We start from the raw sequence: 15,947 nt of genomic DNA on the forward strand, positions 1-15,947 counted from the left end.
CAGCCGCCCACACAAAGGGGAAACCCCGGTTCCTCGCTGATGCCCGCCGCTTGCCTGCCCGCCAGCAAGAGGGGGAAGACCCAGGGAAGGTTCCTTCGGCCGCCCAGCAGCTGATCTGCTCAGTAGCGCAGCAGCAGCGAGGAGCCGAATCGGGGTTTCCCCTTTGCGTGGGCGGCGGGGAACGCAAACTCCACCATCTACGCATGCGCGGCCATAGAAAAAAGGGTGCGCATGCGCAGATGGTGTTTTTACTTCCGCAACCCTACATCGCGAAAAATCGATTATCGCGAGGGGTCTTGGAATGGAACCCTCGCGATAATAGAGGGATCACTGTATGTATATATATATATATATATGTGTGTGTGTGTGTGTGTGTGTGTGTGTGTTTGTGTATATGTATATGTGTGTATGTATCACAGGTTTTTCTACGAAATCAATGAAAACACACACATACACACACACACACATATATACACACACACAATGGGGGGGGGGTTCTGTCAAATCACCCTGGTATACCCAAATATGGGAGGAGCTAAATGTTTCCTTTTGCCTCTCGGCCCAACCCAGGGCCATTTCCAAGGCAGTTAATTAATTTATTCATAGCTGACAAACTATCTTCCTGCAAGTTTAAATCCCAGTGAGGTGATGGCTAGCTGATAAGGCCAAAATAAGGCCAAAATAGATCTATCCTAGTCTCCTTTAATTTTCAAATTCAGCAAAAACATGTGACACATACAGAATATATATATTAATGTATGCATGTGTATGTATGTATGCATATATGTATGTATGTATATGTGTGTGCATGTATCTACTGTATGTATGTATGTATGTATGTATGTATGTATGTATGTATGTATGTAAAGAGCTCGATCTTACTAGTCTCCCTTCCTTTTCATTATCAGCAAAAATGTTACACACATACACACAAACTATTTATAATAATAAATTATTTATGATAAAATCCAATCTGTCAATTACATATGGTCTACTATACTAAAATTACAATCTATTTAATAGTAAAAGGGAAAGGAATAATCAGTGCAAAGGTTTGCCACATTTGTATAAAATAGCTATAGTGGTTTAGACATGTGTTTCTGATGAATCCTCAATGCTGTTGCACAGAAAATAGCTGCCTGTGTTATAGTTATGGAGTGCTCGTCCTTAAATAGCCACTGGAGATAAGAAGTGTCAGAACAGCCAGGATACCTAGCAGCTATTGGAATGATTTTTTTTCATAACTCTGTGTAAAAGGAACATTGAAGGTCTGTGTGACCAATGATCTCCACCTCTCCTGAGCCACATGAACTTTTTTGCTACTCTTCTCTACATCCTCTTTAGAGTTTCAACATCTTTTTCTATTATGGTAAAAAAAAACACCTGGATGCAGTATTCCAAGTATGTCTTACCAAAGCAGTATAAAGCAGTACTAACATTTCATGTGACCTTGATAATATTCCTCCAGATGGCATCCATCCCAGAGTTCTTAAAGAACTCAGATATGTGATCGCTGCCCCCCTGACTGATTTGTTTACCCAATCCCTTTTAACAGCAGATGTTCCTGATGATTGGAGAATGGCCAGTGTTGTGCCTATCCACAAGAAGGGTAGTAGAGAAGAAGCTAATAACTACAGGTAAGTTAGCTTGACATCAGTTATAGTTAAAATGATGGAGACTCTACTCAAAAAGAGGATAAATCAGCACCTAAAAACCAATAACTTATTTGACCCAAACCAGCATGGCTTTACTGAGGGCAAATCATATCAGACTAATCTCATTGATTTCTTTGACTATGTCACAAAGGTGTTGGATGAAGGTGGTGCCGTGGATATTGCCTATCTGGACTTCAGGAAAGCCTTTGATAAGGTTCCACATAAAGAGCTGATAGATAAATTAGTGAAGATTCGACTTAATCCCTGGATAGTTCAGTGGATTTGCAGGTGGCTGAAGTGTGCATATACCGTGTTTCCCCGATAGTAAGACCCCCCCCCCCGATTGTAAGACATATGGGGGGTTTCAGGGGGGTCCGCTAATATAAGCCATACCCCGAAAGTAAGACATATGTCTTACTTTCGGGGAAACATGGGGGGTATTGCCGCCGGGCCGATTGCCGAGCGGGGACGGGGCGCGGGAGGAGGCAGCGCTGCACCGGACCCCTCAGGCTGCTCCGCCCGGGATAGGGCTCCTCCCGAGCCTCCGTGCGCCCCTCCGGAGGAGCCCCATCCCGGGCGAAGCAGCCTGAGGGGTCCGGTGCGGCGCTGCATCCTCCCGTGCCCCGCCCCCGCTCAGCAATCGGCCCGGCCGCATTGCTGGCGTTCCAGGCAGGCCGCCCGGCATAAGCAGTGGTTTCGTGCCTCTCTTGCCGAGCGAGGACGGGGCGCGGGAGGAGGCAGCGCTGCACCGGACCCCTCAGGCTGCTCCGCCCGGGATGGGGCTCCTCCTGAGCCCCCGTGCGCCCCTCCGGAGGAGCCCCATCCCGGGCGGAGCAGCCTGAGGGGTCCGGTGCGGCGCTGCTTCCTCCCGCGCCCCGTCCTCGCTCGGCAAGAGAGGCACAAAACCGCTGCTTATGCCGGGCGGCCCGCCTGGAATGCCAGCAATGCCGCCGGGCTGATTTCCAAGCGGGGACGGGGCGCGGGAGGAGGCAGCGCTGCACCAGACCCCTCAGGCCGCTCCGCCCGGGATGGGGCTCCTCCGGAGGGGCGCACGAGGGCTCGGGAGGAGCCCCATCCCGGGCGGAGCAGTCTGAGGGGTCCGGTCCAGCGCTGCCTCCTCCCGCGCCCCGTCCTCGCTCGGCAAGAGAGGCACAAATCCGCTGCTTATGCCGGGCGGCCCGCCTGGAACGCCAGCAATGCCGCCGGGCCCATTGCCGAGCGGGGATGGGGCGCGGGAGGAGGCAGCGCTGCACCAGACCCCTCAGGCTGCTCCGCCCGGGATGGGACTCCTCCCGAGCCCCCGTGTGCCCCTCCGGAGGAGCCCCATCCCGGGCGGAGCAGCCTGAGGGGTCCGGTGCAGCGCTGCCTCCTCCCGCGCCCCGTCCCCGCTCGGCAATCAGCCCGGCGGCATTGCTGGCGTTCCAGGCGGGCCGCCCGGCAGTCCAGGTTTCATCATTCATTTATCTCGGCTCGGAAATTATGCGGGTCTTTCAATCCTGCTGCTTCTTTTTAGCTCCTTTCCTCCTTTTTTTCGGTGCCTTTCATCAGATGATGGACCCCAAACATTGCAGACCCTGTGCTTTTCTGACTTACCCTCGTTAAGGATGGAAGGCTGAGTCAACTTTGAGCCTTCAGGAACGCGACCCTTTCAATTTTTTTCTAATATAAGACATACCCCGAAAGAAAGACATAGGGGGGCTTTTGGGGGTAAAAAGAAAGTAAGACACTGCCTTACTATCGGGGAAACACGGTAAGAGGATTGTTGTTAATGGTGAGTATTCTGAGCAGAGCCTGGTTACAAGTGGTGTGCTACAAGGGTCTGTTCTGGGTCCTATTCTTTTTAATATGTTTGTGAGTGACATAGGGGCAGGTTTGGTAGGGAAGGTTTGCCTATTTGCTGATGACTCTAAAGTGTGCAATAGGATTGATATTCCTGGAGGCGTCTATAATATGGCAAATGGTTTAGCTTTACTACATAAGTGGTTAAAGCAATGGAAACTGCAGTTTAATGTTTCCAAATGTAAAATAATGCAGTTGGACAAATTGAATCCTCAATCTGAGTATTGTATTGGTAGTTTTGTGCTAGCAAAAACTTCAGAAGAGAAGGATTTAGGGATAGCGACTTCTGACAGGCTCAAAATGAGTGAACAATGCAGTCAGGCAGTAGGGAAAGAAAGTAGAATGCTTGGCTGCATAGCTAGAAGTATATCAAGCAGGAAAAGGGAGATTGAGATCCCGCTGTGTAGAGTGCTGGTGAGACCACATTTGGAATACTGTGTTCATTTCTGGAGACCTCACCTACAAAAAGATAATGATAAAATTGAACGGGTCCAAAGACAGGCTGCAAAAATGGTGGAAGGTCTTAAGCATAAAACATATCAGGAAATACTTAATGAACTCAATCTGTATAATTTGGAGGATGGAAGGGAAAGGGGGTTCATGATTGAAACATTTAAATATGTTAAAGGGTTAAATAAGGTTCATGAAAGAAGTGTTTTTAATAGGAAAGTGAACACAAGAACAAAGGGGTACAATCTGTGGTTAGTTAGAGGAAAGATTAGAAGTAACGTGAGAAAATATTATTTTACTGAAAGAGTAGTAGATGCTTGGAACAAACTTCCAGAAGATGTGGTTGGTAAATCCACAGTAACTGAATTTAAACATGCCTGGGATAAACATATATCTATTGTAAAATAAAATACAGGAAATAGTATAAGGGCAGACTAGATGGACCATGAGGTCTTTTTCTGCCGTCAATGTTTCCTCTATTGATATAGCTTAGGACTTCATTGGCTTTTTTTTTAGCAGCTGCTGCACACTGCTGGCTCATATTTAAGTGGTTGTCCATTGAGATTCCTACATCCATCTCAAAGTTACTGTTGTTGATCTACATGCCACCTATTCTATACCTAGCCCTTTGATTTTTCTCGGCCAATGATAAAGCCTTACTTTTTTCACCACTGAATTTGCACTGCACTGAATTAGAATCTGCCGAGATGAGGTACCAGTAAACTTGAACCAGTAGTTATAACCTGGATTATTTGTTTCTGCCATGTACTAGAAGAGCCACATAATGCTTTTATCATCAGAGGCCATTTCTATGAATCGGCATAATCCCACCAGGTTTATGTTTGAATTGAATCATTTTCAAAAGCAGTAAAACCTTTCCTTTTTATATATCCTGTGAAAATCCCATTTAAACAGGGATCAGACAGAAAAAATAACCACACTGGCAGTTCCCATTGTTATCCCACTGAATCACACTTCTGAGCAATCCTGTCAATAATAAATACTGATGTGTTCCAAGACAAGCTTAAAATTCATTTCTGTAGGTTCAATAATAACACTCTAGCTTACTGAGACATGATGGTACTTCCCACTGCCCTTGAAGACACTTAGCTGGGTTGGTCCCAATAGTGGAATATTGTCGATTGCATTTGTATTCCACGGTGTCACCATGCCTGTATATGAATGACTCAACATTGTCAACAAATCCATTATCAATCCTTGGAGGTCGTCCACATGTTTTTGATTCCTCTGTTGAAAGCAGCAGAAAAAGGAATTATTATATAAACATATTAATAATTTAGCTTCTTCCTACAATTTGCCCTTTGTTTTATATACCCACTATAACTCCATTATCAAACAATCAATCAATATAAAAAATCACAGACAGTTTTTATTTTTTCAGTTTTGTTAGAGGCCTTTAATATCTGTAACAAAAAGTTCTGATCAAATGAAGGAGGAAAATATATGTGAACATCCATATTCCAGCTAACATTCAATTTGTACGGATGTCAACTTACAAAGCTTTCCAGACCAGTTTTCAAGTTGCCATAAGCAGCAGTGGGAGGAGAACTGACAGAGCTGCTCAGCTGCCTCAACCAAGAATACATTCCAAACATGCCTTTCGACAGAAATGCCCGACTGGTGGATTAAACCGCCGGCCGAAATTGCCTATGGGGTGGGATGAGTTAGCTCTTTTCAGAGCTCCGAACTTCCGGGTTCGTTTGGAACCCGGAAGTTCAGCTTCTGGCAGTGCACCAGGAGAGTGCGCTACCTGCTGGTCGGGGGAGGTCCTAGATCGCCCTATTTAAGGGCGATCCGGATAGGACCTCCTCCTTGCTTCCTTCGTTGCCCGGAGCGAACACCCGCCCACCCTCCACTATCAACAGTGTGTCCTAAGGAGGTCACCTCGGGGCCGAATAGGAATTTTTTGCGGCCTCCCCTTTAGAGGCAGGCGTTTTTTCACCTATTCCACACTGACGGTGTGAACTGGATTGGTTAGGGGGTGCGGCGCACTTAGATATTAAATAGGCCTCCCTTTGGTCACTGGGGTTTGGCAGGTTAGGGGCAGAAATGGGCAATTAGAAGCAACTGCGCATGCTCCTTTTGGGCATCCTTAAAGGGTGATGGACCGCCTCTCTCCAGGAACTAGAGGTTGGAGCAACGTCGGGGATTGGAGAGAGGATGTCCATGGGAATCACCGGATCCAATTTCCCATGAGGATTGGAGGGTGAACTCCTCCCACACAATGAAGGGGCGTGGCTTGGATCAAGGTGAAGGTGGTACCTTCACCTGGTTCAGCAAGGAGTTTTTGCCCAATGTTGCCAAGGAATTTTCTGGTAGGAATTTCTGCCCCGTTAGTTGGCCTCTGCAGGTCCTTAGTTTGTTTTGAATTAAATATTCAAATTTACGTATTCAAATTTATTTAAATTTATGTTAATTAATAAATGACCCTTAATTAATCCACAATATGTTTCAGCGTCTTTACTTTGCCTCTGGGGGGCAATGTATTCCAGGCTACCAGAGCCAGCAGAAGGAGTGTGGGTTTTACAGCAGCCAACATCTTCCTTTGAAGAATGTGATTTATGACACATCTAAGTGGGAGTGGAGAGACAGGATCATGAAGACCCATAAATTACATGGGGTCAAAGCTGACTTCACTGGAGTAATTGCTGGAATATTGCTTTTAATAAATGACTGGATTTCTTTTGAAACTTTGCTCGAGACTCATGAATTAATTAGGGCATCTTTCAGAAACTTCACAGAGAATCAGCTCTGACCACATGTAATTTACAGACCCTCCTGACCCTGTCTTCCCCCAAGGTGTGTCATAAATTGCATTTTCCAATGGAACATGTTAACTGGCTGTAACATCCACATCCTTCCTGCTGGTTCCGGTACAACTGTATTACCATAACGTAAATATTTTTATTGCTAAATATTTGAATAAATTGCTGCAAGTTATCATTTAATTTTCAACATTGAAGTCTTAAACCTGTTATGGTACTTCTAGTGTGATTTGGTGAACCAGCTAGCTACATTAAGCCCACATTTCCAATATATTTTTGGAAATACCAGAAATTTTCCGAATATCATGCTACTTCTAAAAATGTCTGATTTTACCATTTGTTCTCATGGAGCCATGGAAATGCTACAAAGAGGAGGACAACTCTCAATTTCTACTTCCTGTTGTAAGGAAGAAAGACTCCAGTGTTAGAATTAAGTACAGGAATATATTCGTGATTCATGAGATTATTACAATAAATCAGAATATAATTTAATTCCTCTATAATTCTGTTACTTAAACACTGGAAACTAACCCCTTCCATTCTCTTCTAATGTATTGGAATCTGTTTTAAAGGAAGATTCCAGTTTGCACACCATGGAACACTCTCTCCGCCACTCCCCCTCCCAGATAAGTACAAGAAACTACCATGTTACATTTACAAGTCTGTTTGCTCATATTTCTTCTTGTGAACACATCTTTCATGTAGCTGCTTCTTACCTATGCATGTTGGTAAGGGTGTCCATTCACCATCCACACACTCTATGATTTTTGATCCATATAGTGCAAATGAGATATCACACTGAACTTCCAATAGATCACCATGCTCAAAAACTGCTTTACGTTCAGCAGTAATTGTGCTATGTGGAATGATTGGTAATGCCAGACAATGTTTAACATTTTCTAGAAAAAAAGAGAATATCATTTTTATTTTGAGTGTCTATTCAGGTCCCATAGGGATATGCTTCATTACTATTGTTATTGCAACTATTACAACAACCAGTAGAAGAACAGCAGTAGGTAATGTTTGTTAAAAATGTCAATATAGGTCTAAGAGTATACATTAGAAATAGCCTTAAAAACATAAATAAATAGATTTTGTGTCCACTATTGTTATATGTTACTTATTTCCTCCCTTACCCTCAAAAAGATGCAAAAAGATGTGGATTAAGTTTGCAAATCTTGCAAACACATGTGAAGTTGTATTAATAGCTAGAAATACTCTTCAAGTACGTTTTCAATAATTGTCTTCTTCAAAGCATGTGAAAAGTTAGAAGAGGATCAACTCTCCTGACTTGGTACTAAACAACAAGGGGGAAATGAATGAATAAACATGGGAATAAACAATGAATGAAAGTATTAGAAAGTTGAGGAAAGAGCTCCATTTTAAGAAAAGTAATGCTGAACATGGCCAAACATTTGTCTTAAATGCCTAGAAGAAATCTCAAGAGGCCCAATTGTCTAAAGAGTCCTCAGAGAGGGGTGGCATATAATTCCAATAAGTAAGTAACTAAGTGAGTGAGTGAGTGAGTGAGTGAGTGAGTGAGTGAGTGAATGAATGAATGAATGAATGAATGAATGAATGAATGTCAGAGAAAAGAAAACTTTCTCCTTCAGATTAAATACTGAAGAAAATTCAGAAATAAGTACCGGAAGGTTTTATTGTTGAGTCATCCATGGCTGAAAGAAAAGAAATCATTCATAACTTCAATTACAGTAACATTCTGGATGAGTTTAGGAGCTTGGGAAGTGTGGCACTTATTGAGTGTTTCTTCTTATTCCAGAGCTGCTTCCACCCAATGTAGGATGGAGCAGTGCAGTCTGAACCTATTGCTTTGTGGGGTGACTAAAGACTTAGTCCCATCCCATTCTAAACATTTGTATGAAACTGTTCAGGGAGATCATTTACCAATTTCTGTGCATTATTATCTTATTTTAATTATACCAAATTGTACATTTCCCTCGCTAATTGTTCAAGTATAGATACTGTCACCATCACCATCCTGTCACAGTATCCAGACGGTTGTGAGGGTCTCAGTGAGGAAGAACAGACTTTAGGTCCAGACTAAACAAAATCAAGTGGCTATGGTTATTGGCTTTATCAGCCTTAAATCTGGAAAAATGTCAACCTTGACTCTTTGCTTGTGTTCAGTTCAAACGTCTTATACATATGGCTCATGTTTGAAGAGCAAGTGGCAACTGTGGCTGGGGAGCTTTGCAAAACTTTATCTTGCATACCTATTGTGTTTGATCTTGACTCAAACCAAGAAATAGACATCAAGGTTAAAATACATTTTATTAATATTTTATATAGCAAACTTGCAGATTTAAATGTCTTCCCCTCATTTGGGCTTTTGCAATTTTTATTTCCTCACTAATTTAGTAGCAGCTCTTCCCTCTATAAAGGTCAATCTTTTTAATTTTTATAGGGAAACTTCTCACAGCAATTAATGCCTTAGTCACCCCTAGATTGAATTATTGCAATGGGACTATTAAAATTCTTGAAAGTTCACTTGGACCCGAATGCAATGATGAGGGTAATTACATAAGTCGCTGTCATGGCTCCCAATAGATTCAAGGTGCAATTGAAGGTGCTGGTTACCATCTGTAAAGCCCAACATGGGAAAGAATTGTCTACTTGCAGGGCCAACTCCTCCCAAGTGTACATATTGATCTGATTTCCTCAATGAAAAATGTTCTCTTATGGCACCCAGGTTATGTTCTTTTCTGATGGATACATCAGTCTTTTTCAAACATTTCCCCTCAAGAATTGGTCACCACTTTAAACATCTTTAGAAAAGCAGCTAAGATTTTTCCTTGTGTCTTTGGGTCAGAAGAACCAGATTTCCCAAATTGCGAGTTTCTTACCATCATTTTATTTTCTTAGAAGATGTTAATCGAATGTTTTTATTATTATTGATTGGGGATTTTTTCTTGTTGTATGCTTCTTCTTGAGCAAGGGATTATACCAGAAGACCTCCAAGTTCCTTTCTAACTCTCTTATTTGGTTGTTTCTTTATATATTTTTCATTATCATATTCTTAACATTTTTCTTTTCAATATCTGTTTCTTTTTTCATTATTTTCTGTACTTTCTATTTTTCTTTTTCAGTTTATATCTTTACTGTTGTAATCTGTTATAAAGTTCTATAAAAATGTACGTTGTTTAATGATCACAATAAAGAAATGGACTTCAAATACAACTGTTATTTGTCAATACAGGAGAATTGCCATTTCTTTCTTTTTGCAATATACATATCTGGTTTTATGTAGGTGTTCAGTTCAATATTTTATTTATTTATTTATTGGATTTATATGCCGTCCCTCTCCCTATTACAATAGATTTGTAATTCTGCTAGCTGACTTCTTTTTGTGCTTGGCTATGTTAAAAGTACTCAAAAGTCCTTTTAATATAATAAAAAAGAAATAATCCTATTGCCTCTAAAATATAAAAAATAGCGCCGGTGGACTTACCCGCCGATGCCGTTTGCAGGAGGGTCAGGCAGACACTGGACTCCTGGCAGCCACCATTTTGGATCTGGGCCAAGGTCTCGCAAGATTGCAAGACTTCGGCCAAGAGTCAGGCCAGGGTGGCCTGATTGCTGACGTATCCGGGCGGGGCTTGTCGCCCCTATATAAGGGCGTGCAGGCCCGGGATCGGCCTTTTCGCCCGGATTTCGTCAGACAGCAGATACTCGGCTGGGTGTGCTTGCATCAGCCATTTTGGGCGGCCTCGTGTTGCGGCCGCCATTTTGTGGCCTCATTGCTGGTCAGCGAGAAGGCTCTTCAGTGCAGAAGAAGCCGCTTCTTCTTAGCGGAACCGGCATTTTAGCCGTTTGCCGCTCCGGTTTGCCTCTCCCGGGATCGTGGGGGGGATCGTCCTTGCTTTTCCTCAGGAGCGTGGGGGGGGAATTGAGCAGCGGGCCGGAGACTGGGCTCGCTGTTTGTTGGTGTGCGGCCGCATCCTCGGGCGCAGGGGTGGCGGGTCGGGCTGGGTCAGCCCCCGCACAGTGGTCACTGGGCCCCCTAGTTTGGCAGCGTCACTGCTGCTTCACGGCCCGCTCTTCGGAGGAAGCAGTAGCTGTGTTTTGTGAGGCTGGTGGCTTTGCTTGGGCGCCAGCCTCCATTTGGTTTAATCAAAATAAATATATATAAACCGAGGGGTTTTGATTGCCCAATTTAGTATTAATGGGCCCTAGGAAGCGCAAGGCTTTGGCCACGCCAGCCCAGCCAGTTGCTGGGCCCAGGAGGGTGGCGAGGCCTTTGGCTCGGGCCAGGGCTGATATGGAGGGGGCCCCCTGGAGGTCCCGCAAGAGGGAATCGGCCGGGCATCACCTGGTGCCCAACCGGATATGTCTTCTTCCCTCTACTGGGCCAGGGTCCACGAGCGCCTGGATGACCTGGAGCGGTGGAGGTCCGGGTCCGGCACAGGGGGTGCCTCCGCGTTGGCAGCCCTGGGACAGGATCCGGAGGATGCTGCAGCCCAGTCGGGGCAGAGGGCCAAGCCTGGGCAGATGACGTCAACGCCGGGTCCCGGAATCCCGGGGCTTCCCTGGATGTCTTCTCCCCCTTTCGGGGCAGGTGAGATCACACCACACACGACATCTCTTTCTATTCCCCCTCCGCCCGGTCAGACCTTTGTCCCGCTGGGTTTTGCGAGTGGGGCCAATCTTTTTGGGTCTCTGGCGGGCACCTGTAATCAGGTGTGGTCCCTACCGGTACTCGCCCCAGTGGCTCCGCCCCCCGGGGTGGCTTTTCCATTAGGGCCCGGGACGACGGGGGCGGGGGCCTGGGTTCTGCCTGCCCTGGCCGTCATGCCACCACCTCCTTTATTGCCTTACCCGTCGGGGTTCCTGGGGAGGGGGACTTCCACCGTATGGGACCCTTTTGCTAGTCTCAGGGCAGGGGCTATCCCGTGCGGTTTGCCAGCCACTCCCCTGGGGTTTCACTTGTACCCGTTGGTTAAGGAGGCAATTTGGAAAGGGGATGACGTGGACCTTTTTTCCCTTTTAAATCAGGAGGTCCCTCAGCAGGAAAAAGATGTAGTGCCTGGGGAGGAGCCCAAGAAAACCAAGGTCAGCAAGTGTTTCAGCTCTTGGCTGTACGCTTCCTTGACCTATGCCTCGGTGGTGATTCCCCGGCAGCCGGCCAGAGCCGCTGCCATGCTCAAATACATTGATATCATAGCGAGGGCCCATTTTGAGTATAAAGGCACCATATGGAGGCATTATGACGAGGGGTTTAGGATGCTGGTGGCATTTTACCCCACGCTGCCCTGGGACATGGTGGTGCCTGACCTTTGGTTTCAGGTGACCTACATGTCCGGTAAGGAGGGTTGCGACAGGACAGACAGTGGGCACTACATGGATGAGGAGCCATGGCTTCTACCTCGGCTAAGGCTGCCACGGGGGGTGCAGGGAGGGGTGCCTCCCCTGCATGTCATGGGTTTGCCACAAGAGGGGTTTGTTTTTGCCCCTTTTGCAAATACACACATGCGTGCGGGAACAGCGGGGGCACCCATGCCATGTCAGTGTGCCCCCGCCCAAAAAAGGGGGGGACAAAAAAGGGGGGTCCAGCAAAGCAGCCCCCTCCTGCTGGGGGTAAAGGGGCCCAGCCCAATTAATCTTCAGGCTTTAAAGGGTTGGTTGAAGGACTACCACCCTCGCTCGAGAGCGGATGCTTTCTTGCTAGGTTTTTCTGGGGGTTTTAGGATCCCTTACGTGGGGGTTAGGAAAGCCTTCATGTCCAGCAATCTTAGATCGGTTGTTGGACATGAGGACATCGTTAGGGAAAAGATCCGGAAGGAGGTGGCCGAGGGCAGGGTCCTGGGGCCTTTCCCAGAGCCGCCCTTCCCGAATCTTAGGGTGTCCCCCTTAGTTGTGGTCCCCAAAAAGGCGAGTGGTGAATTTAGGTTGATTCACCATTTGTCTTTTCCGAAATTGGAGTCAGTGAATGACTTCATTCCTGACGAACTGTGTTCAGTCTGGTACGCATCCTTTGATGCGGCCGTGACCATGGTTAGGAAGTGTGGGGTTGGAGCTCTTATGGGTAAATGCGACATTAAGTCGGCATTCCGGCTCCTCCCCATACACCCCGACGACTTTGTGCTCTTGGGCTTCCACTTCGAAGGTGGTTTTTATGTAGACAGAGCTTTACCTATGGCAGGGGTCCCCAAACTTTTTACACAGGGGGCCAGTTCACTGTCCCTCAGACTGTTGGAGGGCCGGACTATTAAAAAAACGTGTGAACAAATCCCTATGCACACTGCACATACATTATTTAAAGTAAAAAACAAAATGGGAACAAATACAATATTTAATATTTATTCTTCCTCTTTCTCTCTCTCTCCCTTTCTCTCTGTCCTTCTGTCTTTCTAGTTCTCTCTCTTTCTCTCTGTCCTCTCTCTCTTTCTTTCTCTCTCTTCTCTCTTTCTCTCACTCACTCTCTTTATATCTCTCCCTCTTTCTCTCTTCCTCTCTCTGTCTCCTCCTTTCTCTCTCTCTCCCTTTCTATCTCTCCTCTTCCTTTCTCTCTCCCTCTCTATCTTTCCCTCTTTCTCTCCCCCCTCTCTCTTTCTTTCTCTCTCTCTTCTCTTTCTCTCACTCACTCTCTTTCTCTTTCCCTCTTTCTCTCTACCTTTCTTTCTCTCTCTCCCTTTCTCTGTCCCTCTTTCTTTCTCTCTGTCCCTCTCTTTCTTTTTCTCTGTCCCTCTTTCTTTTTCTCTGTCCCTCTCTTTCTTTCTCTCTGTCCCTCTTTCTTTCTCTCTGTCCCTCTCTATCTTTCTCTCTGTCCCTCTTTCTTTCTCTCTGTCCCTCTCTTTCTTTCTCTCTGTCCCTCTTTCTTTCTCTCTGTCCCTCTTTCTTTCTCTCTGTCCCTTTCTTACTCTCTGTCTCTTTCTTTCTTACTCTCTGTCTCTTTCTTTCTCTCTGTCTCTCTCTTTCTTACTCTGTCCCTCTTTCTTTCTCTCTGTCTCTTTCTTTCTCTCTGTCCCTCTCTTTCTTTCTCTCTGTCCCTCTTTCTTTCTCTCTGTCCCTCTCTTTCTTTCTCTCTCTTATCTCTGTGTGGGGGGGAGGCGGCTGCTTCAAAACCCCTGACCTCCATCGCCTCCCCCCCCCACGGCACAAGGCGAGCACACCTCGCCGCTGACACAGGCAGCGGGGACTGCCCTGTCCCCCTGTCCCCCCTGCGCAAAACTACGCAGCCCCAGATCGCTCGCTTCTCCAGCCAGCAAAGCCGACTGCCCGGCTTTGCTGGCTGATGCAGGAAAGGAAAGCGTCACATTTAAAAAGCACGCCACTTTCTGGGACTGCGGCGCCGTGGTGGCCTTCAAGCGCGGCCCTTCGCGGCGCCCCACCAAGATCAGGCACTTTACCGGGAGGTGGAGGCGGCTGGGTGCCGGGGAGGGCGAAGGAGTGGACGCGCCTCTCAGCTGCAGAGCGGAACGGGGGTGGAAATCAGCGGCGGAGTCCGGCGCTGGGGCCATGCGGGACCGCTCATCCAGGCTTGCCGGTCCACGCGCGCCTGGATGAGCGGTCTCGCATGGCCCCAGCGCCGGACTCCGCCGCTGATTTCCACCCCCGTTCCGCTCTGCAGCTGAGAGGCGCGTCCACTCCTTCGCCCTCCCCGGCACCCAGCCGCCTCCACCTCCCGGTAAAGTGCCTGATCTTGGTGGGGCGCCGCGAAGGGCCGCGCTTGAAGGCCACCACGGCGCCGCAGTCCCAGAAAGTGGCGTGCTTTTTAAATGTGACGCTTTCCTTTCCTGCATCAGCCAGCAAAGCCGGGCAGTCGGCTTTGCTGGCTGGAGAAGCGAGCGATCTGGGGCTGCGTAGTTTTGCGCAGGGGGGACAGGGGGACAGGGCAGTCCCCGCCGCCTGTGTCAGTGGCGAGGTGTGCTCGCCTTGTGCCGTGGGGGGGAGGCGATGGAGGTCAGGGGTTTTGAAGCAGCCGCCTCCTCCCCACACACAAACTTAGCCATGGTGCACTTAGCTGTGACTTTCAGTGGACAGTTTTTCAATTGCCAATCGCCTTTTCATGAATTTCGCGTCCACTCACCGCGGAGGAGGAGGGGAGGAGGAGGTGGAGAGGCAAGGGGGCGGGGAGGAAAGCGGGCCTGCAATTGGCCAATTTCTTTCTCGCCTTTAGGGAGAGGAACTGTTGCTGCTCTGCCATAGGGCAGCAACAGTTTCTCTCCCTGAAGGCGACAAAGGAAGGGGCCAATTGCAGGCCCGCTTTCCTCCCCGCCCCCTTGCCTCTCCACCTCCTCCTCGCTGAGCAGCCGACTGCGGTGAGTTGACAGGAGATTCGGGAGCTTATTTTATCGACCAGTAAAATCTCGTGAGCTTGCCACGGGCCGGTTAAAAGACCTCGTTGGGCCGCATCCGGCCCGCGGGCCGTAGTTTGGGGACCGCTGACCTATGGGTTGCTCTGTTTCATGCTCTCTGTTTGAGAGCTTTAGCACCTTCTTGGAGTGGGCGCTCAGGAGGCGCAGTGGTCAGGGTTCGGTCGTTCACTACCTTGATGATTTCTTGATGGCGGGGCCTGCGCGTTCGGAGCAATGTTCGGCTCTAATGCAGGACTTCTTTTGTGATCATCTGGGGGTGCCTTTGGTCCCCAAGAAGACTGAGGGCCCTGCCACCAAGATTACCTTTCTGGGTATTGAATTGGACTCGGAGGAGCAATCTTCTAGATTGCCCCTGGATAAGTTGGTTAAGATTCGGGGTAAGCTCGATATGGTTCTGGGCTGCAGGAAGGTCACTCTTCGGCAGCTCCAGGAATTAGCGGGGATTCTTAATTTTGCCTGCCGGGTCGTTGGGCCTGGTCGGGCTTTTTCTAGGAGGCTGTACAGTGCGATGAAGGGGCTACGTTTGCCTCATCATCGTACCCGCTTATGCGCAGGGGTCAGGGCTTCTTAGAACGTTTTAATGGGTTGTCATTTTGGAGGCACGAGCTTCTTTTGGAAGCTGAGCTGCAGTTGTGTTCTGATGCAGCGGGGACTTGTGGCTTTGGGGTTGTGTTAGGTGACCAGTGGTGCTGGTCTGCTTGGCCTCCAGAATGGAGGGCCTCCCCCCTGGTGAAGGACTTGACCTTTTTAGAGCTCTTCCCCTTGGTTGTGGCCTTAGAGCTTTGGGGGGAGCAATTTAGGGACAAGACTGTGCACTTTTGGTGCAACAACCTAGCGGTTGTCCATGTGGTGAACGCCCTGTCCTCTAAGAGTGACAGGGT

General features: G+C 47.5%; 1 protein-coding gene across 3 annotated transcripts in view; it reads right to left on the reverse strand.

The window, feature by feature from the left end:
- LOC139155876 (complement factor H-like) overlaps positions 1–15,947 on the reverse strand; it is a 96,606-nt gene that overhangs the window by 14,477 nt on the left and 66,182 nt on the right. For all 3 annotated transcript variants that reach the window (XM_070731218.1, XM_070731219.1, XM_070731220.1), the window contains exons 11-12: positions 7,447–7,629; positions 5,013–5,192 (exon numbers count right to left, since the gene is read on the reverse strand). In XM_070731218.1, coding sequence (XP_070587319.1) covers positions 5,013–5,192; positions 7,447–7,629 — 363 coding nt within the window. The remainder of the gene's footprint in view (positions 1–5,012; positions 5,193–7,446; positions 7,630–15,947) is intronic.

Source organism: Erythrolamprus reginae, unplaced genomic scaffold, assembly GCF_031021105.1.
Source record: "Erythrolamprus reginae isolate rEryReg1 unplaced genomic scaffold, rEryReg1.hap1 H_8, whole genome shotgun sequence".
NCBI lineage: Eukaryota > Metazoa > Chordata > Lepidosauria > Squamata > Dipsadidae > Erythrolamprus > Erythrolamprus reginae.